This window comes from Haliotis cracherodii, unplaced genomic scaffold (assembly GCF_022045235.1).
Source record: "Haliotis cracherodii isolate W230 unplaced genomic scaffold, xgHalCrac1.p SCAF_2, whole genome shotgun sequence".
Classification (NCBI taxonomy): domain Eukaryota; kingdom Metazoa; phylum Mollusca; class Gastropoda; order Lepetellida; family Haliotidae; genus Haliotis; species Haliotis cracherodii.
The window spans coordinates 27,010,558-27,036,328 of NW_027266275.1; the positions used below are offsets into that span (position 1 = coordinate 27,010,558).

The following is a 25,771-nucleotide window of genomic DNA, read 5'->3' on the forward strand; positions in this document are numbered from 1 at the left end:
TTTTCTTCACAATTGTCTTTTCTTGAAAATACTTCCATGTTTTTGTACTTTGGCCTAAATGCCGAAAAGAACCATTAAAAATATTTTTGAAAGAGCTTTGTGAGCATTTGTTCCTTGATACGTCTATCTTCTCAGGGATATCCAGCGGACGGATAATGAAGTGATGTGCTCGATATGTTAAAGAACATATCATGTTATCATTTGCTATTGAGCTCGACTATTGGGGATAGTTATGAGATATGTCAATGGAATAGTGTCAGTAATATCAGTTCCATGTGAGTTTCCGACCATAGATCCATCCACCTTCTTAGTTGTCGCACATGGAGGATCCCCCAAGCTCCATTCCAACACAAAACAGACCCATACCTGCCCCAGGCATCTGGCATGTCCGTTACGGACTCAACAACATCCATGGAGTTTGAGAAGAGCAACCTTGGTGTCTTCTCAAGTTTTCAATCAATGAAGATTGTGATATAGGTGAAAACAAACTCACCAGAAGAGACTACGAAAAGGCAGGAAGTCCTCCCCAGAGTGCAACTCCTCTAAACCAACTCAGACAGGAGTTACACTCAACTACAATAGTCAATGTTTGCTCCAGACATAAGCCAATGTTGAGGATTGAGTAGGGCAGTACTTTACTACTCTAATAAGTATTTTCCACATGTTAACATTCAGCAGGTGTGCTTCTTTTTCAGTCTGTGACCTGTGCCGGACTGACGCGTGGTTGAGGAGGCGTCTGCTTCCAAATCACACCAGTGCGCTAACATCTTGTCTTGGCAACGTTGCCGTTATCAGATGTGTGTTTCATTAGACTACCACCCTAGGAATTGCAGGTCATTAAATGTACTTAGCATTAAGGGTACTCAGCGCTACAGCCATTTCAAAGGGGTCGTATAACTAATATCGGTTAGGATGTGGGATACATGCAAAATATAAGAACAATCGTGTCGAACTGTTTTCACTATGGAGCCGTTCACATATTTCTTTCCTTCAATATATACTACTCAAACTAAAGAGTAGTTAAAGAACACCGGATTATATCTTCAGATTAACTGTAGTAATATGAAAGATTCTGGTGTTCTTTAACTTCTTTTGTTTAGTATATGTTCACTATTGTTCAAAGACCCCCATACATCTTTCTACAAATGTGTGTAAAATGCGGTCGGGGAGCAAAAGGGGGGACATACATGTATACTAACAGATGACTACATGTGGTGAACAGTTCTAACGTATAGAATTCAAACCATAGGGCCCAACGAATGATCGCTTGTATGTAAATCAGGCCCTGAACGTGGATATGTTTCATCATACATTGGCTGCAACGGTGTGTTCATCCGGATAATTTACTTTTCGATATATTTTGCAGATACGAGATGCAGATAAGACTCAGCCAATCAAACGACTAAGAATCTCTTTATCTTTTTCACATGGTCCGTTTTGAGAAAGAGGAAAAGTAGTTCAGATTTTTGAAAATAACATGTAGTTCCACCATATGAAGCAGTTGAAAAAATGACACGGATGCGGGGGATAACATATTGTGGCGTGCCCATGTCATAAAGCAAGTTCATTGCACTAACAATTATTACCAAGATTAAGAGATCAGCCGCAAGAAGGTTTGTATTTACATTACCATCTCATCCAACTGATGCTTAGGCATAATTCGGACAAAGTCACGTGTCTAAGGAGACACCAGGTCTTATAACCTGTGATTCAGTATGGGCAGGACCCAAGACCTAGTCAAGCTTGCCGAGCGAGATTACCCATCCAACTACTGTCCGGCGCCAGTGTTGCATGGAGATAACTGTTGGTATGGTTTTGTGTTCACAGTGAGCCTCGAATTATCGTGTATTTGGGTCCTTTAACGACGTATCTTACATCCGACTTTAGCTATTTCGGGACATTTCGCTAAAATGGAGCTATTTAGTCGAGTATCGCGGATAAAATAATACGTTCTGAGATATCAAACCAACAGATAATTGATTCTCAATTTACAACTGGTAGCGTATTGCTTGCGACAATAAAAAAAAACGCAGCAACCTTATTTGTTGACGTCAATACATTGCAACAAAAAAAAACGTTTATGCGAAACTGTTAAGGCGGTCAATGGTTTTGCTATATGCTGCTTCTTTGTGGTGGTGAATATGTGCGCCTAATGTAAAAGAATGTACACAAACTACTTTCGTTTTTTTCCTTTGAAACGTTACAGTAAATCATCTAGATTTAAAGAAGTGCCATTCTTAGAGAAAAAGATAAATACTCAAAAAATACAGAGCGGCGAGCTTTCTATATTCACCTGAATTGAGAATTTCCAGGAAGGCAAGGCAAAGCGGATACTTGTATGTAAAGATTAAAAATATAACGTATTCCTTTCAGAATATATATCTTGGTCCTTACAGGAGGCTGATGCACGCAACCAACTGTTTACATCGTCAAGATTCGATTATGTACGTGAAGTAAATGATAGCTGCACCCGACGTTACTCAACCTCCTTCACTCTTTCTAATGATTTACGCCTACCTTGAAGATCTCGTTACTCTAAAACTTACTCCAAGACAGATTGTTTGGTGGGAATAATGCTTACCCTGTGTGATTGGTGATGTCGCCTGTTTATAGGATCTGTTGCCGTGATCACTCAGTCATTCTGATGCAATGATATTAGCCACTAATCGTCTGCCTTCAAACCTTTACATGTCACTAAGGAGATTTAATGTTCGTCTGATTCCCATTTGAAAGGATAGGATACACGTATCGATTCTGCTATAAGGTGACTGGACAAAACCAACTAAACCCTTTAATCCTGGTCAGCCGTATTGATCCGGGTTTTACCGTCGCCTTGCAAACGTATTAGCGTTCCTCTACATACGGAGCTACATTTAACCATTGAAAAATGCCCCTTCTATTTTGATCACCCTCTGATCTTCAGCGACGATTATGGATGTCTTAATCAGGCTTATGTGTTATTAAACTGATTTGAAAGTGAACACGATACGTCAGGCCTCATCGACATATTGTTATTATCAGTTTACGCAACTTGTAATGACTTGCATTCACGGTTCAATTTCGCATGTTGTGGATATGGGTGGTCTTGGCTGTCACATTTCGCTGTGTAGAGTTGCCCTCCTTGGTTACCGGAGTCCGCTAGGGTTTAACGTTCGATAGAGTTGTTATCCGTTTTCTGTCTGCATCCTCCTCATTCGTGACTGGTTCACTTCCCTGGGTCACTTTCCTGCTTCATTCACGCCAAGATATTGATAAACGCGGCGTTAATCACAACTAACTACTTATATCATAATTTGCTACCATCAACTCACATTCATACAGTGACTAAGTTGTCATTTACTTCACCTGTATGAACGTAGCATTCAGTCACTTATACATATACTTACTCACCACCAACTCCTCGTTTACTTACTTACTTGACTTACAGCAGTCATTTATACTTGACACCAACGACTCATTTATATATTTACTTGATTATATACTTGTTATTAACCACGTATTTATATACTTGATCTTCTCCACCATGGCAGTTAGTGAAGCCAGTGGTGGATCTGACATTTACTAAACTAAAGAAATCTGAAAAAAATCAACTTATTTATCAACAGGAATATAATCAACTACGAAACAAATATGATACTTACAAATCTATATTTACAGATGGATCCAAGGATGGTGCCGCAGTTGCTAGTGCCACCATCATTGGATCCAGGACTATATCATCTAGAATTCTTGATAACTGTTCCATTTTTACAGCCGAATCAAAAGCCATATTAACAGCACTAGAATACATCAGTAAACAATTAAAACATAAACATTTTATAATATTTTCCGATTCTCTTTCCTGTCTTCAAGCAATTACAAATCAGTCCACTAAACATCCACTTTTAATCGAAATTGTTGAATTATATAATGAACTTGCTACTGGCCAATACGACATCGTTTTCTGTTGGTTACCCAGCCATGTTGGAATTACTGGGAACACAATGGCTGCTGCTGCTGCAAAAGCAGCCCTCAACAAATCTGTGACACCACTTCTTATTCCATACACAGACTATAAGCCAGTGATTGGATCATATATCAGAGATCTGATGCAGAAGAAGTGGGACACCCAAGTAGGTATCAATAAATTACATGAAATTAAACCAAATATCGGTTATACCTTCTTGGGTTGTCAGTCCAGATTTGAAGAGGTCATTTTACGACGGTGTCGTATTGGCCACAGTAGATATACTCACGAATATTTGTTGAAAGGTGAAGATCCTCCATTTTGTATCCCTTGTGATGAGAGAATCACGGTCAAGCATGTCCTACTTGACTGTATTGATTTTTCCATCACAAGGGATAAATATTTCAAATCATCATCTCTCAAGGATCTTTTATACTATTTATTCTCATTTAGTTATTGGGTTTTTAAAAGAGATAGAATTGTTCAATAAATTTTGATAATATGTTTTGTATAAAATGAATGACTTTTTACAATTGGTAAAATGAAATTATATCTGAGTTTGTTACTGGCCGTATCCTCAAAGGGGGTTGACGTAGTGTAAAATTATTGTCCCCCTGAGAGGATATCGTAAGTCCATGTCATTCAAAGAATATTTCTGCCTACTACTCTTTTAAACGTAGAATATTTGTATTTTCACTTGTGGCTAACTTTGCATACAGTCGCCAGTTGCTGAAGGGATGATGTAAATCCTGCTGGGGTCCATGCAGGTAGCAAAGGTGCTGTATGTCCCCATGGTCCCCAGTATGGTGGTCTGCCTTCAGTTGCTGGCGATCTATAGCCTGTTTTTATAATGTAATGTTATGTATAGTGCTATTGATTTTATGATTACATACTAGTTTTAAATTTATTTCTGTGATAAGTCTAGTTATTTTACTGTCCCTCGTTGGCAGGTGTTTTATATAAGTTTCATTATATGTATTATATTTAACTATTGATAGTCACGATACGGCTGAAATATTGCCGATGTGACTTAAAATTTTAACTCACTCACTCATCATATACTTGATATCAGCCACTTGTTCATATTCTTGATATCAACCACTTTTTCATATACTTGATATCAACAACGTATTTATATACTTGATATCAGCCACTTATTTATATACTTGATATCAACCACGTATTTATATACTTGATATCACACCTCTTGTTTATATATTTACTTGATATCAACCAACTATTTATATATTTGATATCAGCCTTTTATTCATATACTTGATAGCAACCACTTATTTATATACTTTATATCAACCACTTTTTTATATACTTGACATCTCACCTCTTACTTAGATTCATATTTACTTGATATCAACCACTTATTTATATACTTGATATGACACCTCTTGTTTATATATTTACTTGATATCAACCAAATATTTATACACTTGATATCAACCACCTTTTTTATATACTTGATATCAACCACTTATTTATATACTTGATATGACACCTCTTGTTTATTTATTTACTTGATATCAACCAGATATCAATATATTTGATATCAGCCACTTTTTTATGTACTTGACATCAACCAACTACTCATGTATCGTATGCTTTTCGTAAAAGGCGACTAACGGGATCGGGTGGTCAGGCTCGCTGACTTGGTTGATGCATGTCATCGATCCCAATTGCGTGGATCGATGATCACGATATCAATCACTGGATTGTCTGGTCCAGACTCGATTATTTACAACCGCCGTCATATAGCTGTAATATTGCTGAGTGCGGCGTTAAACTACAATACAACAACAATAACTCATGTATGGAGTAAGTTGCTATTACATACTCGTTTATACACTAAGTTACTATTAACCAATCATATATATCATAAATATGCTACTGGTGCACACAGCTACCATTAACCACATATGTATAAACAACCCGTGAAGATCCGGGCTAGAATGCATCTTCAGCAACCCATGCTTGTCGTAAAAGTGTGGGAAAGCTAGGCAACTTGGTAAATGCATATTATCGGACCCCAATTACGTAGATCGTTGCTCATGTGATCTCATGCTCATGATGCCAATCACTGGATTCCCTGGACCAGACTGGCAACAATACTCAGTGCGGCGTTGAACAACAAACAAACGAAACATTTATATACATGGTTGACATCAACAACTCATTTATAGAGTATGTTGCTAATATCATCTCATTTATACTCTAGTTGCAGCAACCGTTCACCATCACTAACATCTGGAGAGCCTGTCCTAGGCTGTCCTGCGTTGAGGTGAGGTCTTGTACTTAGCTTAAGTGTATTAGGTATTCATTTATCTCTAGACACTGCTTTGTACGTGACTTGGTTCTTGCTATATATGTGGGCATCCCTGGGGATATTAAGCGCACAGGTAACAGGATCGACTTATCAAGTCAACTGAGTGATATGCTTGAGAATACCAGCAATGCTGTAATTCAATCACTTTCCGGCCTGTTGCCGGAGCTCTGACGTCGAGGCCTGGCATCAATTATACATAGGACTATAGCGAAAAAAGCATTTCTTCTAGTGTGAACAGAATGGATTTACCTATTAGATATAGGCTTCTCTCGGCTTTGCTCACTGCAATAGAATACGCATTCAAAATTACACTTTTTGCTGGTGTTAAGCCTAATGGAAATTGGGTAATGTGAGTTCAAGGTTTTTTGTCATTGTAATTTTAGAGTAAAATTGGAAGACTTGAATCTGAGTACGAAATGTGTCTAAATGCAGGATTCTCACTCAAGGGTTTGTTCAGCTACATAATTACATAATTTGGAAGGTTTTGTGTCCTATTCTAACACCAGAGCAGATCGGACATGTTTGAATTGCACTGAAACATTCTTCATTCCAATTATTCCCAGAATATTATTCCACGGCACGTGCCAGACACGAGATGTTTTGGTATTTAGACGGAGGGAATAAATGCGATCGCAACTATCCCTTCTGCTATCTTCCAGTTATGTGCACTGTTGATGTTTTCATAGTTAAGATTGACTTTTATACCCACCAACACTTTCAAAGATCGGTTTGCTGTGGAAGATCTAAATATTAAGCATGTGGAGACTTCCATAAACCTACGGAAAGGGTTGACAGAACTATAGCTGATCTCACAATGCAATGGGCGCGGATGTGGGTATTACCAGTTTTTGTCCTCAAGAAGCCGATCAAGCTGGATTATGGTTATGCTTAAAGTTCGATTAACTTCCGGTCAGCTTCTTAGTTCCCTCACCAAAAAGACAAGTCAAGCTCCATCCTAATGCTGAAACAGGGCTGAAACAGGGCTGAAACAGGGCTGAAACAGCCCCCGTGGGTTTGCGCCACGGAGGGAAGTCTTTTCCAGTGTGTGAATCCTCCAAACCATCTCTGACGTGTTACTCAATAAAAAGGACATGAAACTAGGTTGTGAAGTGAGCGGGTAGTAATCCCCATGTCGACAGTCATCAAAACATGCCCCGTAAAGTAGCTATAGAATGCATAGGCGTCTCAGTATTTACAACATATTACTAGAGACTGCTGATGCGTGCCCCTTTCAGCGGAATGTAACAGAGCTGGTGAGCGAGCTGACGCATAAACTCTTCCAAACCACGCGATCATCCTCGGGCTAAGTAGGGAATCGGCTCAGAGCGAGTGAGTATGTAGTTACGGCGCTTTTAGCAATGTTCCAGCAATATCGCGGCGGGTATTTCAGAAATGGGCTTCACACATCGTACCGAATCTAATTAGACACAATTGGTCGTATTCGTATAGTACAGTGTAATGTGCAAGCGATTTTAGTGGCAGTAGAAACTGTTTGAAGTGTTTCCAGTAATGTCAGTTGCAGGAAAATATTGAACTACTAGTAAATAATATACGTGCTTGATTCGACAGTCGACAGCAGCGAGTAGAGCTTTCTAGAATGTTTTTGTTCTCACAATGTTAATCTTACTAAAGTGAAACAATGTTTGTTAACTTTATTCGAAAAGGCTAAAATACATATATCATAGAAGTCATCTCCAATATTAGTATTAATGAGTAACGAATTTCTCATGATCTGATAGTTAGATACTTTTCTTGTATAAATTCAGTTTAAAAGAGGCGATAAGTTATAATTGCTTTCGAAGAGTTTCATATTTCATATTCTTCTTTTTATGTTAATATAAATTAATGTACAAGTGCTTGTATTTCAAAGCCAGGAAGATTAAGCGAAATTACCCGTCATCCGAACATAGTTATGTGCAGTTTCACTAAAAACATTCTTGAATATAAGAACCAATAAAAGGTTGTGTCACATACAATTAAATCATGATGTGAGCAGTTATACAGGAAAACGGATAGTTCCAACGATCTTCCACTGATTAATACAGATTGAATGTTACAAATGTTTTGACAGATGTCTTTATGTATTGATGATGGTCTCCTAACCGGACCTTTCATCAAATGCTTTAATCTTCAGTACAGAGGACGTCTAACGACTCGAGTTACATGCTGCCTTTTTTCTGGATATAAACATCACCAAACCTGGTTTTGCTCCTTTAGAGGTTTAACTGTCATACTCGTACCTCGTCCTTTAGAATGGAACGTCTCACGTCCATAGACTAATGTCTTATACAAGTGATGTAAATATAAACGTAAACGGCCGAGAATAATCAATCTCGATTATCTGCCGAAACAGATTCCAGTGGGCGTTAAACGCAAAATAGTAGTGAAACTTTTCTGAATCTGCCACCAGATGTTCGCGAACGGATTAAGCATGTCCTCTTCTACCGGTAGCACCCGCCACACAGATTGTCCTTTCAATGTTGTAGTCTTGTTTTGTGATGTGTAGGCTCAATACAGTACATCCAACTCACGTCAGTAATTGAAAGAAGTGTGGACTGACCATACATAACAAATGTTATATTTGGGAGTAAAGTACAGATTCTCGTACTTTTTTGGGTTGAGTCCCGTCCGGGATTCGAATCCACACTGCCAGAGTGAGGCACTTAATCGCCAGCACAGAGTCAGCGATCTAACCCACTCAGCCACCGAGGCTTCCACAAAAATGAAAGTCCGACAACTGGTAGTCTAGATCACGTACTTTGTGTACCCGTCTGAAATGTGTAAATTTGCACGGCTCCCATGGCCAAAAGCTATGAACACAACATGCCATTCCGGGATTCGAACCCACACTGCCAGAATCCAGGACTGGACTCAGCCCCAAAAAGTACGAGAATCTGTACTTTACACAGAAAGTGTTATCCCAAATATTACATTTGTTACATTTGACCACTTTTTAAATGGCATTGTGTGTTCTTGACTATACATATCTTCAAAGTTCAGGACCGTTAATTTTGATTAACTTTTTAAAATACCATGGCGGAAACTTCTATGTTGTTGACCAGGTTGAGATGTTGTTAAGAGTATGAGAGAGGTCGTTGTAAGACTACGCCAAGTGTAGAGGCCATTAAAAAATTGGATCTTGATAACTTAGTGATAATGAGTCAATTACGTTTGGTCTTCTCCAATAATTCAATAATCGTAGCGACAGACGGTATATGGTATAGATCCGAAGTTCATGTTAACCAAAAGGAGACTGGCACGCGACCTCTCTAAACTTTGACCTAGTTTATGTCTGCTGTGCCAGTTGAACACCTAGAGGACCTAAGAAAGGGGACGAGGAACCACGTCATTGAATCTGCAGTGAAAACTCACCACAGGCACCGTGCCAGCTGCAGCCATACTTGTGTGAAAGAAACGTCACTTTGGTAGTGTCATGGCCATGTTGTGCACACCAAGTGTGTGTGTGTGTGTGTGTGTGTGTGTGTGTGTGTGTGTGTGTGTGTGTGTGTGTGTGTGTGTGTGTGTGTGTGTGCACTTCAAGACTAGTTGGCAAGGCGAAAAGACAAACAGGTGACTGAGTAAGTAGTGAAGGATTGACAAATAACCCACACACAATTTAAACGAACTGTCATGTCAAACTCTGTTTGACATTGTTGTCGTGTCTGAATTTATTTCCATTAATATATGTACACCATTGTTAAAAAAATATATAAATGTTCCACCATGGTGTGCCCTCGATTGCCCTCGTAGCGTGAACGGAGGTACGTTTGTTTAAACGGTTATGTAGTGTTCATGCATATAAATGTCTACATGTGGTGAACAATTCGAAGGGATGGAATTCAGACTATAAACAGGTAAACACTACGACTTTGTAGAACCCTGCAAATGAGGTCATTCTTGTTCTTGGTGGTAGAAATAGTAAATATTCATATGTGTACCAAACCCTCGTTTGTGACTAAACACACCATGTATTTATAACCCGGGGCAACTACACTATGTAGGGAGCTGACAACACACCTTAGCCGTGGCATTGTTTCATATCCTCAGGTGCAAGAACTACCCTATCCTAAAACACAGCAGCAGCCTTATAATGGGTTGTAATGGGATCACAATCCGACCAGTTCACCTTGTCCATTATCAGCAGACTTAATATCCTTGAATGTCACACAGGCCCTGAACTTGGGTATAGTTCTTCATACATTGGCGGTACTGTTGTCATCCCATCTGGAGAATGGCTTTTCAATATTTTTTGGAAACGTTTCAACCGCGGTCATGACCCAGCCAATCAAACGATATCGTTTCAATCTCATTTTCTTTCAATTTCAGAAAAGCACTTAGTCCGTTATTTCAGACACGCACAAGAACACAGAGGAATATAGTTCAGGATTGTGTAAATAACGTTGTACTACGACCGCATATGAACAGTTGACAGATTCACATGGATTCGTCCGAGTTATTAGTATTTGAAAAAACACGATGAAAGCAAAAATGTAATATAACCTAACATAACCATACTCACCTCAAAAAGAAACGCGAACCACAGAAACATATAGATAAGTATGTACATTAAGAAGAGATGTTTCCAATGTGTACCACTAAATGACAAAACTAACCATCAGTCAAGTGTTAACACAGGGTGTCTTTATTCTTATCACGATATGCTGCACGTGATTGCCAAACTTTACACGCTAATCCTGCACGAGACAAATTGTGCATCTCGAGTCATGGGTCTATGACGTCACAAGTGATGCTTTCATGAGCGTCGATTCACACAACACATCAGTGTGTTCGTTTGCGCGTCCAATAAACCTAATATCTCTTGAATATGAGTAAATCTTCCTATATTAACCAACATGTGCGGTATTCGCGTTTCTTTTGTCGGTTACCATATAACGATAAGTTCCCTTGTTTTTGTCTTGCCTTTGTATGTGTTTGTGACGAGTGCCACCAGGGTAAGGATGCAGTCACCTTTTCGCAAATACCTGGTAACATCAATATTTGATAGTGATTCATAAACACATGATCATGATATAGTAATTAACCCTGCTTTTGGCAGTGATTTCTTACGATCATAGAGATTGTTTTGTCGCTAGACACAATTTTTTTATGGATAACAACTTCTTTAATACTGTAAAAGGCGACGTTTCGGTATAGATCCTTATACCGTTGTCAAGCAAGACTGAATGAGGGACATAGTGCAGAATATATATAGCAAGTGGATGATAACAATAGAGGATTAACAGTAACAACAAGGGCATACATGAGTGGGATAACATAGGTAGGTGTGACAACAAAGGGATTATGCTAACACAACACGATGGGCAGAAAACACATAGCTAGAAGCCAATAGGGGCATGAAGCCAATAAACAGGTGATTATTGGTTGATGAGTTCATAGTAGGCGGATGGGATGAAATAGCCTAGATCTCTGTTGATTGATGGCTTGTGGCGGCGAATATGGACTGCTTCTGTTAGTTTTCTTTTCAGGCACAATAATAACGATAAACGCATATCTATATTGCTGTTCCCATAGCGCTCCACAATTATTACCCGGTCAAAGGATTAGTGAGCGCTCAAATTACCTTCTTATCATCCCGCAAACACATGCTGCTGTGTAGGAGCTAGACGTTTTAGAAGCACATTACCATCACTGCTTAACCAGAATTCAAACAAAGTCACTTGCTTAAGGCGACACTTCTTGTCTTATGACCCGTGTTTCAGTGTGAGGCAGGACTGACGCCCCTGAAATTATAACGAGTCTGGACTGACCCACCCCAATACTCTCCGCCGCCGGCTTTGATTATAATAAAAACTTGATTTACGAACTGTGAACCGTGCACAAGATCACGTTCCACCAAGACAAAGGCTTCCAGGTGTCACATTGTGGTCCTCATTTTGCCCTTCTCTTACATGTGAGGGAACTGGTGACCTATTCTGTCCCGAATTTCCACGAGAGGAAGCTAAGGGAAAAAGGATAGCTGTATGTAAGGATACAAAATATTACATCGTCCACAAAATATAACCTTACTGCTTTACTCATACTACCAACCACTGGTGTGGCCTATTAAGATTGGATTATTCACATGAAATAATATTGTTGCAACGTTACTGACCGCGACGTCAAACGTCTACACTGTCTCGCTTTCATTTACTCCCAGCTTGGAGATCTCGTTACTCTGAAACATACTCCAAGACAGATTGTTCCCGGGTGTAATGCTTACACTCTGTGATCGGTGATGTTCCCAATTTAGAGGATCTGTGGCAGTGATAGAACAACACCCATCCCTAAGTCACTCTGATGCAATGATAGCAGCTATTAATCACCTCCTTCAAATCGGTAGATATCCCTTTAGAGATATCATTTTTATCCAATTTTCACTTGAAAGGAAACACATGCATCGATTTTCAGAACAGTTGACCAGGCAAACCCAACTAAATCCTGGTCAGCTCTATTGATCCGTGTTTTAACACCATGTAAACGCATCAGCGTTCCTCTTCACAAGGAGGAACAGTTAACGTTTGTAAAATAATCATTATCCGCCGAAACAGATTTCATTGGGCGTAAAAGGCAAATTAAGGGTGACTATTATATGAATGGATCACTGATTATCAGTGATGACACCACGTGATCGCGAAACACACACACACACACACACACACACACACACACACACACACACACACACACACACATACACATACACACACATATCTACGTCCACTTTTAGTCCTCCTCTGATCTCACTCGACGATAACAGATGCCGTAAGCAGATGCCTATTTATTTTAAACACGACTTATATAATATAGACCATGCACTGCTCTCTTATAATTATCAGTGTAGGCAATTTGGAATGTCTTTTATTATTGAACAGTTGAATTTCGTTTATCCACACGGTGCGATTCCCAGAGAAATACTGGTGAAACAAATTAACGACTAAATGGTACGAGTAATATATTTTTTTGAAGTTCATAGACGTTCCAACAACGATTGTCCGAAAGGCGAGATTCATAGGCTCACAGGGTGTTCCTCACCAGGTTTTATGCTATATCAAGTGAATTAGCCCCTTTGTATACACCATGTGTACCACCAATTGACTTGGAGCATGGCTGATACACAATTGTATTTAAAGTGGTACATGTGACTACATGTTTACACTGACAGACATACAACAACCAGCTATATCGCGGAATAAAATAGTTCCCCAAAAAGATCTGTTGTAGTTTGTTTGCAACAAATGTATTCAAATAATATCATCATTGAATGAAAAGGGTGTTAAAAACTACCCCAGTAAGTCAGTCACAATGCCACCGCGCTGTAATACATTGACGTCAAATACGGGACATCAAAGCGGCTGACATGATAAACGTGACGGAAGATATTTCCGAAGTTGTTCATGAACCTGTGGCAATTACAAGTATTAGTCATCATCGATCAATTGGCCGATCATCGGAAGCTGATTATAAAGATCTGCCAAATAGAAACGAAGGTACATTAATAGTTTGCGGTAGACTGTCACTTGTGAGTTCACTCGGATTCTAGGCATTCAGATAAATTGACTGCCTTATCTCAATGTATGCCAAAACGCCAATCATCAACGCTTCTGTATTTATGCTAGGGATTTCCCAGGCGATTCCCCAGGAATGTGGATGTAGTCCGTTAGTGGTTACGTAATTGCAAGAATATAGACTCGTGAAAAACATATGAACGTCAAAATGTGTGACCGCGATCATGTTACCGGCCTCTGATCTAATGAAAAAACCGTATATCGTATAAACTTCACATTAATTTTTGTTTTGTCATTAACCAACCATTTGTATACTAACTAGTGACTTTAAAGTAATTATTAAGTTACTTACTGCATAAGCTATGTCGCCATTAACAAATTTAGATACCAAGTTGCCATTAGCCCTTCTGTACACTCTGCTAAATTAACTTTGCACATACATTAGAGGGAGAGGGCTGGTCCATCAGTATTTGCTGCGCAGGGTTGGGTACCTTGACTGCCATGGTCCGCTAGGCACTGGTTCGATTTCTAAACGATTTGGTTGTAATCCTTTCTCTGTTTGCACCACACTTATGGGTCACTCTCCTGAGTTACCTTTCTCCAACACTAGGCCCACAATACTGTTAAAATGGTGTTAATCACAGCTAGTCAACAATATGATAATTTGCCATCATCAACTCATATTTACACAGCAACAACAGACAAACGCTGCCATTAATTACTCATGGAGTTATCCATCGCCCACAGATTCATGTGATACTAGCATGTGTCTCTGTTAACCATTTATTTATATACTCACTTACACTTAGCTGGAACAAACGCATTTACATACTAAGTTGACATCGATAAATCATTTCTATTCTAAGTTGCTATTCACCAATCATAGCAACTTTAAGTTGCCATTAACCAATCATTTCTATTCTAAGTTGCTATTAACCAATCATTTCTGTTCTAAGTTGCTATTAACCAATCAGTTACATCATAAGGTGCTATTAACTCATTGGTGCACAAAGATGTCTAACACGACTCATCAATACACTTGGTTGACATCAAACACTCCTAATACACTGAGTTGCAAATACTAACTCATTTATACTCTAATGGCAGCAACCGTCCACCATCACTAACATCTAGAGAGCCTGTCCTAGTCAAGTCAATACGGTGTACTGTGTGAAGGTGAAGCCTTGTACTTAGCTTAAGTGTATTAGGTATTTATTTATCTCTAGACACTGCTTTGTACGCGACTTGGTTCTTGCTACATGTGTGTGCATCCCTGGGGATATTGAGCGCACAGGTAACGGGATCGACTTAACAAGTCAACTGAGTGATATGCTTGATAATACCAGCAATGTTGCAATTCAATCACATTCCGGCCTGATGTCGGAGCTGTGCCGCCTAGAACTGTCATCAATGATACATAGGACTATGTCGAAAAAAGTATTTCTTCTCTTGTAAAGAGAATGAGTTTACTTATTAAATGGAGGCTTCTCTCGGCTTCTCTCACTGCAAATAGAATACACATTGCGAAATTACACTTTTTACTGGTGTTAAACCTAATTTGCACTTCAGGAATATGAGCTCCAGTTATTTTTGTCGTCATATTGTTGCAGTAACATGTACAGACATGTACAAAATGTGTCGAAATGTATCATTCTGAAGTAAGGATTTGTCAATTTAAATAACTAGTTTGAAAATATTCTTCATTCAAGTGTACGTTAGGTACGCATGCGCGTACTTGCACTTTAGCTATCTACTTGTAACATACATTGTTAATGGTTTCTTAGATAATACGGACTTGTTTACACACATTTTCTATTAAACATCGGTTCGCTGTGGAATGTAAATGAACCTATACGTGCTTCCATACACCTATGATAACAGAGACTGAGAACTTATAACAGAATAAACCTCATAATGCAGCGGACGCGAATATGGATAGCCTAACAATGTAGAATCTGCGATAAATATAGGAGTTTTCATCGTTGTTCCGGTCGATTTATCTTTGCGGAAACGATGACTGGCAGCCATTCGATAGGTTAAAGGAAAGTTGTTCACAGACGTTCATGACGTTTCAGGACGAAATACTCATGCTTTTTCTGAATACAATATTGATTTCTATTCTCGTCACATACATACTACATATATATCATATCTCCCCTGGGTGTCGTTGTACAAAGTGATATTAGCGTTTAGGTGATCGTAACTCTCATACCTTAACTAATAGACAGACTAACGTCGGTCTTAGGTCTAAGGTTGTTTTGTACAACGGCACCCGGGAACTTATATTTAAAATAATGTAAGTCACATGATGATTACATATCAACTTTCAAACAAATACATTTATTCTGGTCAGAATATACGTATTTCTAGATTGGAAATGGACTACACATCTAATGCTAATATGAATGCATAAACAGACATAAATAAATAATGTATAAAACAGTTATAGTTGTTTTATGCTTTAATGGGTTAAGTTTCACGATTTATATTCATACACAAATTGAAAATTAATTGGGGGACTTAAATGAATTGAATGTTTTTTTATTTCAGTCCTTGATTTGTGTGTTGTAAACAAGTACACCCCTGTGCAAAAAAATACTAAAATCAAGGACAATCCCATCCATATTTGCATGGACTGTGGCCACAACACCAAGGAAGCCCCCCCCCCCCCCCCCCCCGCCCCCCCACCCCCTACCATTTTATTTTGATCAACCCAGTGCCACCAAAATGTGTAGCATGTATTATGTTTGTCCTGACACTGTTTCCTTGGCTGGAAGACCCAGGACCATGCTGTTGACTGCACTGAAATAAAAATTCAAATCCCATCGTCCTTTGTCCTCAGCCCCAAAGTTGTATACACTTTACAAAACTAGCTGTCAACTCTGAAGCCTGACTGGTATAGCCCCTCATGATGCTGTGAACTTTGTATCATGTTTGTCTACAGTAGGTATGTCTGATGTTGAGACGAAAAAACAAAGAAGTGTTTTGTATTTTTCTTGATCTTGTTCAACCTGGTGTTAGTGTGGGGGCAGACCAAGGCTTTACTATTGCCACTACTTTGCACACAAGAAATATCTCAATATCCCCCCCCCCCCCCCCTTTCCTATTAAACTGTGGTCAGTTTTCAGCTGAATAAATAGGTAGGAGAAATACAAACCTTAACATCCTTGAGAGTCCATGTTGCAGAATTTTCAAAATTATCAATCAGCTGTGGACAGTTGCTTGATTATGGTTTCCCTTGCACTCTCTTATAGAATTGTGCTAAAATTGCCTGTGAGAGATAAAAGTGTCAAATCGTTTGAGACGCAAATATTTTATTGCACAATGTACATACATTGTATTTAAACTGATGTCCACAGCACTGGCTCGATCTTTCTGGCGGCACACAAACAGTTTGTTGCAGAAACCCTCACTTCAGAAAGATCTGAAAATACATTGAAGTTGTGAAGAAATACATGCAGATGTCAACTGTATGAATGCAATTTAATAAGTGTTCTACTATTAAACACTTCAAACATTGTGCCGAGTCACTTTGACTTTTAAAAAAATATATTTAATATAATTTACATTAACAGGAAAATCTGCATGGTCAGTTACCCAGAATTATTGTTGCAGTTTAATGTAACTTCGATACCCATTGATTCAAATTAATTTCATTAATTGAACACGCATACGACATATTTATTTCATAGTCCTTACCTCTTAGTTATGTGGGATTCCGTTCTTCCCCATAGATTGAGTCAGGCCACAGGAATCCTTTGGACGACGCTGGAAATATAATAATTACCACATACATACATTCAACTATGAAACAGAACTGAATTTAGTGGATGATCGTGGATGATTATGGTTTATACAAAAAACTATCTATAGCCAAAAACAGTTGCATTTATTACGGTTGCAATATACGTGACACAGTATAAACTGTAACCTTAATAATAATCATATTAATTAGATCTTTTGACTACCGTAATACCCCGAAACACAAGAATTAAAATAAATAAGATATAGTGCTTACACACATTTAAACGGCTGGTTATCAATCATTATGGCTGTCTAAGCCCATCAAAATCAGTTCAAAACAACAGCATATGCCATGAAAGGTAACGTGACCTGTCAAAGTGGTCATTGTTATTTAGTGTAAAATCACAATATACCTACTTTTAATACTGTTGATGAACCCATCGCTGTTATAATGGAATCCCTTGTTCAACGGGGAATTCCACGTGCTCTTAGATTGACTTTGAAAAATATTCTTGACGAAGCTGAACGAGACATGCGATACGAGCGATAAATCACTTCCGGATGTTTGCTCTGCCGCCATGCATGGAAAACCTCGTTTTGGAGTTTGATCTTGGGATCATGCATAAATATTAAGAGAGGTCTATTCATTCAACTGACATATGAGCTTAATAGTCACTTATGTATGTTCTCCAAGATTTATCCGTTGGTTGAAAAGCAATGTATATCAATATAGGATATGAGTGTTTATATGTGTGGGTAAACTGATGAGTTTACTGACATGTCAGTGTGTACTGTTTCAAAACCATTATTACAGTGTGTTATCCTGACACGAGTCTCTATCCTGTAGTTAATCTTTAAAGATTCATCAAAATAAAAGTGTTGATTTATGTGATTTAGACCATCTGCTAGATTACTTCCAATATCGCCAAGTAGACTCCATAGAAGTCAGCTCGTATGTCAGTAATGTGCTGCTGATCTTGTCAAATTGCAACAAAATTACATAAAATCTATTCATATCAAAAGAGATATTCGTTCTTCTGGATCCTACCAAAGCGTGATGCTTTTTCCCGTGGTAATATTTAACACATTAATACATCCAGTAACTTCTCACTTTCTTTCTCCTTGCCAGGCATGCTTTTGGCAAGCTCCAGCAAAAGTGCTGACAGATGTGACGATTGGGTTTTTTAGAACAAATTTATAACATAGTTTAGTGAGAAATTCAGTTTTTCCTTTGACAGCTTCACTAACATCTATTGGATGTGAATGTCACGTTCACCAAAATAGTACCACACAGGTTGACGTTGATTCCTTGTTTACCGCTCTAGCCTGGCCGAAACAACAGCTGACTCCTTTTAGACACTGGGGCCTTAAATTCACTAGCCATCATAGTGAAGGGGGCGAAAACATGCACACCACACACTGTCGACGCGATGTTTATGTTGACACTATGACCACACAGTACTTAATTAAAGATCTATAAAATCTTACTGTTTTCGTCCAAGGCACATTTGCGTATGTATTGTTGTGGCCCTTGAGCATGACAGGATCCAATTACAGTGTCTTCAAATCCAAGATTTGCAGTCGTGTTCAGTGAGTGAGTTGGGTTTAACGCCTCTTTTAACAGTATTCCAGTTATATCGCGGCATGTCAGCTTAATGTGGGAGGAAAGCCCGAAGTAATGCAGGTCTAAGACGTTTATTACCACTTCAGTGAAACCCACGAGCACGGGTATGGTGCCGACAAACCTAGAAACATAATCGGGGCGAACCGTGATTCGAACCCACAATCATAGGTTTCTGGCCTGCCCAAGGGACGCAACTCTGCACAGCAGACCTGTTCAAGGCTGTCCGTGATGGACTGAACCCATCGATGGAAATTGATAACAATGACCTTGGTGTCTCCAGTCATCAACCAATGGAGATGAAGGGGAAAGCGGGAAACAAACACCGAGAAGGTGTGCGTGATGACATCAAGTCTTCCCAAGGATGTGACTCCTCCGAACCAGTTGTTTCGAGTTAAGTAATAATCGAGATAGTCAATGTTGTTTCACCCATGAGAATAAATCAAGAACTGGGTTACCTGTGAAGATCCGGGTTAGAATTGGTCTTCAGCAACCTATGCTCTTCGTATGCTTGTCGAAAGAGGCGACTAGCGGGATCGGGTGGTCAGACTCGTTGACTTGGTTGATGCATATCATCGCATCCACATTGCGTATATCGAAGCTCATAATGTCAGTCACTAGATTGCCTGATCCAGACTCGATTATTTACAGACTGTCGTCATATAGCTGGAATATTGCTGATCGCGGCGTTAAACAACAAACAAACAACAAGAACTGAGTGGGGTACAGTCATTCCAACATGTTACCAAAAGTAGACATAGAGTACAGGGACTTCTACTACATAGTCTGCGTGTGAGATTCTCCTCTAGCAGAAATGACAGACAGCCTGTGATCTGATGCATATGGAGAAATGTTCTCTTTTGTGTTCACCCATCAGCTTGGTGTGGTGGCAATGGATACAATTTTCCTAGAAGCATTGTCTGGCTGTGTGTATTCCCCACTGCAACAAGATGGCGGCTCCCCCCACATTCCGCCTGTGTATAACTACCACTTCATCACCACCCCAACATTTATAAGGAGGGTTGAGATGACAGGTGGTGTTGGAGATGTGTGTGGAGACGGCAACATCGTCTTCACTTGACAGGACTTTGGCTCGTCCCCTTGTCTTTGGCATAATTCACTACACCTGACTGAGGGTTAAGTGTTTGACATTTACTGGACAGTTGACAGTGATAAAATGGAAAGGTCTCACGGCACAAACTGAGGTTCCCGCGTCCCTCTGTGTCTGTTGTCAAGGTAACCGTGAATCGACTGGGTGTATGTGTCGGCCATTTACAAAACAAATACTGTAACATTCATTAGCACGTCCCATACGAACTAGTAAACAGCCAGTAAACCCTGGCTTGTGAAACATTTAGTTACATTGTGATTGAGCACATATATTAAATGATACTTATTTTTAAGAACCGCGATGATGTAAGGCTAGAAACTTCTGTACGTCTGTTTAGAAGTTTGAAAGGATCAAACCACAAAAACTTGGAGCAGGTTGTAGGAGCATCTCTCGATTGTCCCCTTCTACAGAGTTGTTAGGAATCATTTATAATATCATACTAATGGCAACAAATATCACCAAACCAGCCAACATATTAACTCTCTGACTTTTCCAATCTAAAAATCATTTGTCCTCGTATCCAATCTGGTCCATCGTTCAGAGATGAGGAACGTCTATCTTGTGAGTTTTACATATCTATTTGTGTAGAATAGTTCTGTATGGTCATCTGGTGTTTGCAGTGTCTGTAAGGATACTGGGTGCACGGATAATGAAAGCATTTGAATGAAATGTTTGAAAACACAGGACATTTTTTATTCGATTATGTGTTTCAACAAGCATATCAATTGAATAGTGTCAAGAATCTGTGAGATTCCTACTATAGATTCATCCATCTTTTCAGTTACCAACAGGATCCTTCAGACTACAGTCTAACACTGTGACATCCAACAACCAGCCCCGGGCTGCGCCATATGTCCGTGACGGACTCCAGGATCCATGGAATTTGAAAACAGTACTCTTTGTGTCGTCTGCTCCAGTCTTCAATCAATATAGATGTTTGCTTCAGACATACTCGTAAGACAATGTCTTGGAAGTAATCACCATTCCTACTGTCATTACAAATTGTGGTCACAAAGTAGATATAGAATGCATAGACGTGATGCAGTGTCAGGTGATGTTCTACCCCTTCAGCAGAAATGTCAGAGACGCTGCCGGAGAGCTGTTCTGTTTAGGCTCAAAATGATCTAGTGGTTGAGAAATTTACGTCAAACAAACGCCACGGAGAACACGTGCAACATTGGCACCATCAGATGTGATTATCTTGAGACTAGGAAGAGACATTTCCTAATTAGACACAGTGGACAACACCTTCCAAATTTGCAGGCCATTTGTGTGTATTATTTAATGAACATACACTTTTGTTGTATGCGTTTTATCAAAATTATTTCTCAGCTAGGTAACAAGCCTGATAGCATTTGCGATATCAATAAAGCCGGACAGTAATATCCTCACAGCAACGATACCAATATATGAATAAAAACTACATAATCATTTCCATAATCATAAGAAGCCTCGGCTAATACGAGGTCCAGTGTGCGAGACTACTAGTGCATCATAAATATGTTTTTCGCCACGATTATACCTTTTACGCTTAATGGAATTTGTTTCAGCAGGTAACCGAGACGAATTATTCTCCGGCGTTGACGGTTCATATGTATTTTATGAATCACTGTTAAATAGTGACGATAGCAGGTGTTCGCGAAAAGGTGTACCACACGTTAAGGCTTCTGTTGTGTAATGCTCGTTTATTTGATGAATCATCATACATGAATACATGACACTTTTTATGGATAACGACTTCTTTATTCTTTGTCATGATGTTCCATGGCTACTTCTTTCCCCTTCATCAGATCAACATGCTGTTGTAATCACAGGTAGGATTCTTGTTTGTTTGTTTTTTACACTTCAGTCAGCACTCTTCCACCTACGTCAGGGAGGCCTGCAGATACACCATCTGGGCAGACAGTCAGTATGGTGTTGATTTGATCAGCAACGCCTGTAGTTGGTATTCGTTCATTAACCTCCCTTTCTCTCGGTTGCAACTAGCGTCAGGATCTGTTTGTCGTGGTTTGAATCCAAGATTCGACCTGATCATGATCATTGGTCTGTCAGCGCCCCATTCGTGCTAATGGGTGTCACCCATATTAAGCTGACATGCCCTCATGTAACTGAAATTATGTTCAAATTGCGCCTTCTCTCTCTCTCCTGCTTCCCCTCTTTCTTTCTCTCTCCCTCCCTCTCTCCGTCCCTCTCTACCCGCCTCTCTCTCTCACTCTGCTCTCTCTCTCTCTCTCTCTCTCTCTCTCTCTCTACCTGTGATTGTGCTCATAGGTGTCACCCGTGCTACCCACATTGAGCTGACACGCCCCCATGTAACTGAAATTATGTTCGAATTGCGCCTTCTCTCTCTCCTCCTTCCCCTCTTTCTCCCTCCCTCTCTCCCTCCCTCTCTCTCTCCCCCCCTCCCTCCCATCCCCCCCTCCGCCCCACCCCCTCTCTCTCTTTCTCTCTACCTGTTTTTGTTCGCCTCTCTTCCACCCATGATAACGACATTGTGAAGATATTGTAGTCTTGTATACTATGTGTGGCTACTTAAACCTCAAACTCATCTGACGTCAAACTGCAGTCATTAATGGAAAGAAGGAACCATGCACTCACTTCACATATCCTCAAAATTCAGGGCCGTTAACTTTGCCAGCTTTTTTCAAATATCATGGCGGAAACTCCTTTATGTTGACCAGGTCGAAATGTAGTGAAGTGGAGCAGAGAGGTCGTTATAACAGTAAGCCAAATGTAGGGCCATTGAACAACTTGAATATTGATATTTAGCTGCTAATGAGGCAATTACATTTAAATGAAATGTCCCACGGCGGGAGATTATTTCTCCTCCAATAATTCAATAATCATAGTGACAGACGGTATATGTGGTAGGTCGGGATTTCAGGTTAACGAGAGCGAAGACAGTATCTTCCTTCTTGAGAAACCTCTGGACCGGATGCGAACTTTGACCTGGATTGTGCCTGCTGCCTGAGGGAAACCGGTATAACGGAGAACGCGAGGAACATCATGTAAACACCGTCATATGTGAAGGATAAGACGATTTCCCTCATGACAGTCTCATGGCAATGTACATATGTACAACCTGAGCCCACTTGCTAACTGTACGCGGCTATTTCAAGCTACAAACATCCATATTTGGAGTGAATGAGTTAAACCCTCAGTGTAAAAGTTTTTATCTATCTGAGTATAGCATACTGAGTTCTAAGTTGATTAGATGTTGTCCAACGATGAAATATTTTTAGTATCTCAATGACACCGTGGTAGCTGGAAATATACGCGTTTACATGTGCCCCACAGATAATAGTTATTTTGGTAATTAAGCGCATATCCTTTACCTACTACGATATTCAGTAACACTTTATGTATGTAATGATAGCAGAAACTAGGACACAAAGTTATAACATAACATAGTAATACAATAATTGCGAAATAATGTAAGATTTCTGTGCTTAATCAAATGCTTTATATCCACAAAGGAAGTAACTGAGTGAACAATCTATACAGAATGTGTTTATTACATGGGCATAGTAACACTGGTTATCTTTGAGATACATTATTAAGGTAAAAATAATATTTTGTCAAACATCTTTGATTTTGTAGCCGTTCCCTTATTTTGTCCGTCAGTATATGTGCATAAATGGTTTGTTTGTTTGTTTGTTTGTTTGTTTGTTTGTTGTTTAACGCCGCCCTCAGCAACATTCCAGCTAGATGACGGCGGTCTGTGAATAATTGAGTCTGGACAAGGCAGTCCAGTGATTGACATCATGAGCATCGATCCACGCAATTGGGATCGGTGACATTAATGGTAAAGGGATTGAGAAAGAAGTAAAGAGATTCGCGAAAATGATCCAGCACGGGTTGTTTCCACGACTGCGTGCCTTTTGCGAACGAGGTTTGAACGTGTGATTTGAACATAAGTGCAGTTCGTTTTCTGTGTGTACAGATGACTGGTATAGTGAAAACTTCGAACGTATGGAATTCAGACCACAGCGACAAACCAATGATCTGTACAAAAACATACTGTGTTCTTCAGTCAACACTCCGACTTTGTAGATCCCTGCAAATGAGTCATTTGTGTCCTTGGTGGGAGAAAAGAAAATATTCACATGTGTAAGAAATCCTCATTTGCGAGGACTTCTTTTGATCTTATGAATGCTGAGGAACTTCACCATGTGTTAAACCCCTGCAGGGAGTTTACAACACAACCTCTGCACTGACGCAGTTCAAGGCTCATTTACCGAATGGCTTCATATCCTCAGGTGCAAAACTCCCTTGTCCTCAAACACAGAAACAGACTGTCATATGGGCTGTAATAGTCTCTACTACGTCCAGTTCACCTTCTTAATATCAGCAGTCTCAGTTCCCTTGTATATGTTTCAACATACATTATCTGTATTGATGTCATGCCATCTGGAAAATGCCTTTGGATGTAACCGCAGAGACGTTTCAACCGGGGCAAAGACCCGGCCTATCAAACGATGTCGTAAAATCGTTTCAGTATCAGTATCTTGATCTCTGTATTTCATAAAAGCACTTGGTCCGTTTTGCAAGACATGCGACAGTACAGTGAGGAAAAAAGTTCAGATTCTGGGAAAATAACGCTGTAGATCCACAGTTGATATACTGACATTGATGTAGAAGTAAAGTATAGCAGCGTACTGATGTCCTGAAGCAAGCGCATGGCTCTAATAACTATAATCCCGGTCAATGGATCAGGCGCTACACGGTTTTATATTCACATTACCAACTCCTCCAGCTGATGCCGAGACATTTTGAGGGCGAAGTCACTTGTCGAAGGAGACACCACGTGTCTTATTACATGAGATTCCTATTGAGACGAAGCAAATGTCATCTGTTTACTGAGAACACATTATGTGGAATGTTAGATAACATCTATGTGAAATTTGGGCGTTTTGCTCCGATTGGCAAAATCAAAACACGGACAATTGGCCAAAACGTTGAACTTAAGCTTCAGGTATATTTATAATCTGATATCGTTCAATAATAATCAGACAACTGGACACATAAGAGTGAGTTCGCCTCATCTGTTTCATATTTAGATATATGCATGAAGATTCAGAGTGACAAAAATACTTTCCAAAAGTCTATATGACAAGACTTCAACTTTCAAGAAGTCAATTTTCTCTTTATAGCCAGCACTTTCCAGCTGCTCCCATCTTTGGTGTCTACATTTCACAACTGTCGACGTACAATCCGACATGCGCTTTACATGAAGATTTTATAGACTGCCATATGTCTCTTGCTCTAAAGTTGTTTGATCACGGTTACGACATTTTGGGTTTTGTGGCAGATGTGTTGAGGGCATTTCGAAATTTGACGCTTCAGTGACCAAAATGATGTCCGATGCAATTCCTATATTAGCAAAACACTTCCTGAATTCTGATTCTCACACATTTTTACCATCCCTGAACCTTTAACCGTTTTACAATATCTTAGGGTTATCACTTTTATTCAGAAATAATTATTTTTTTCTGCTTAATATATGAAC

At 39.5% G+C, this 25,771-nt stretch overlaps 1 protein-coding gene across 1 annotated transcript in view; it reads left to right on the forward strand.

Annotated features, from left to right (window-relative positions):
- Positions 1–3,983: 3,983 nt before the first annotated feature.
- LOC139467540 (mucin-2-like) overlaps positions 3,984–25,771 on the forward strand; it is a 71,692-nt gene continuing 49,904 nt past the window's right edge. The window contains exon 1 of the mRNA XM_071249073.1: positions 3,984–4,112. Coding sequence (XP_071105174.1) covers positions 3,984–4,112 — 129 coding nt within the window. The remainder of the gene's footprint in view (positions 4,113–25,771) is intronic.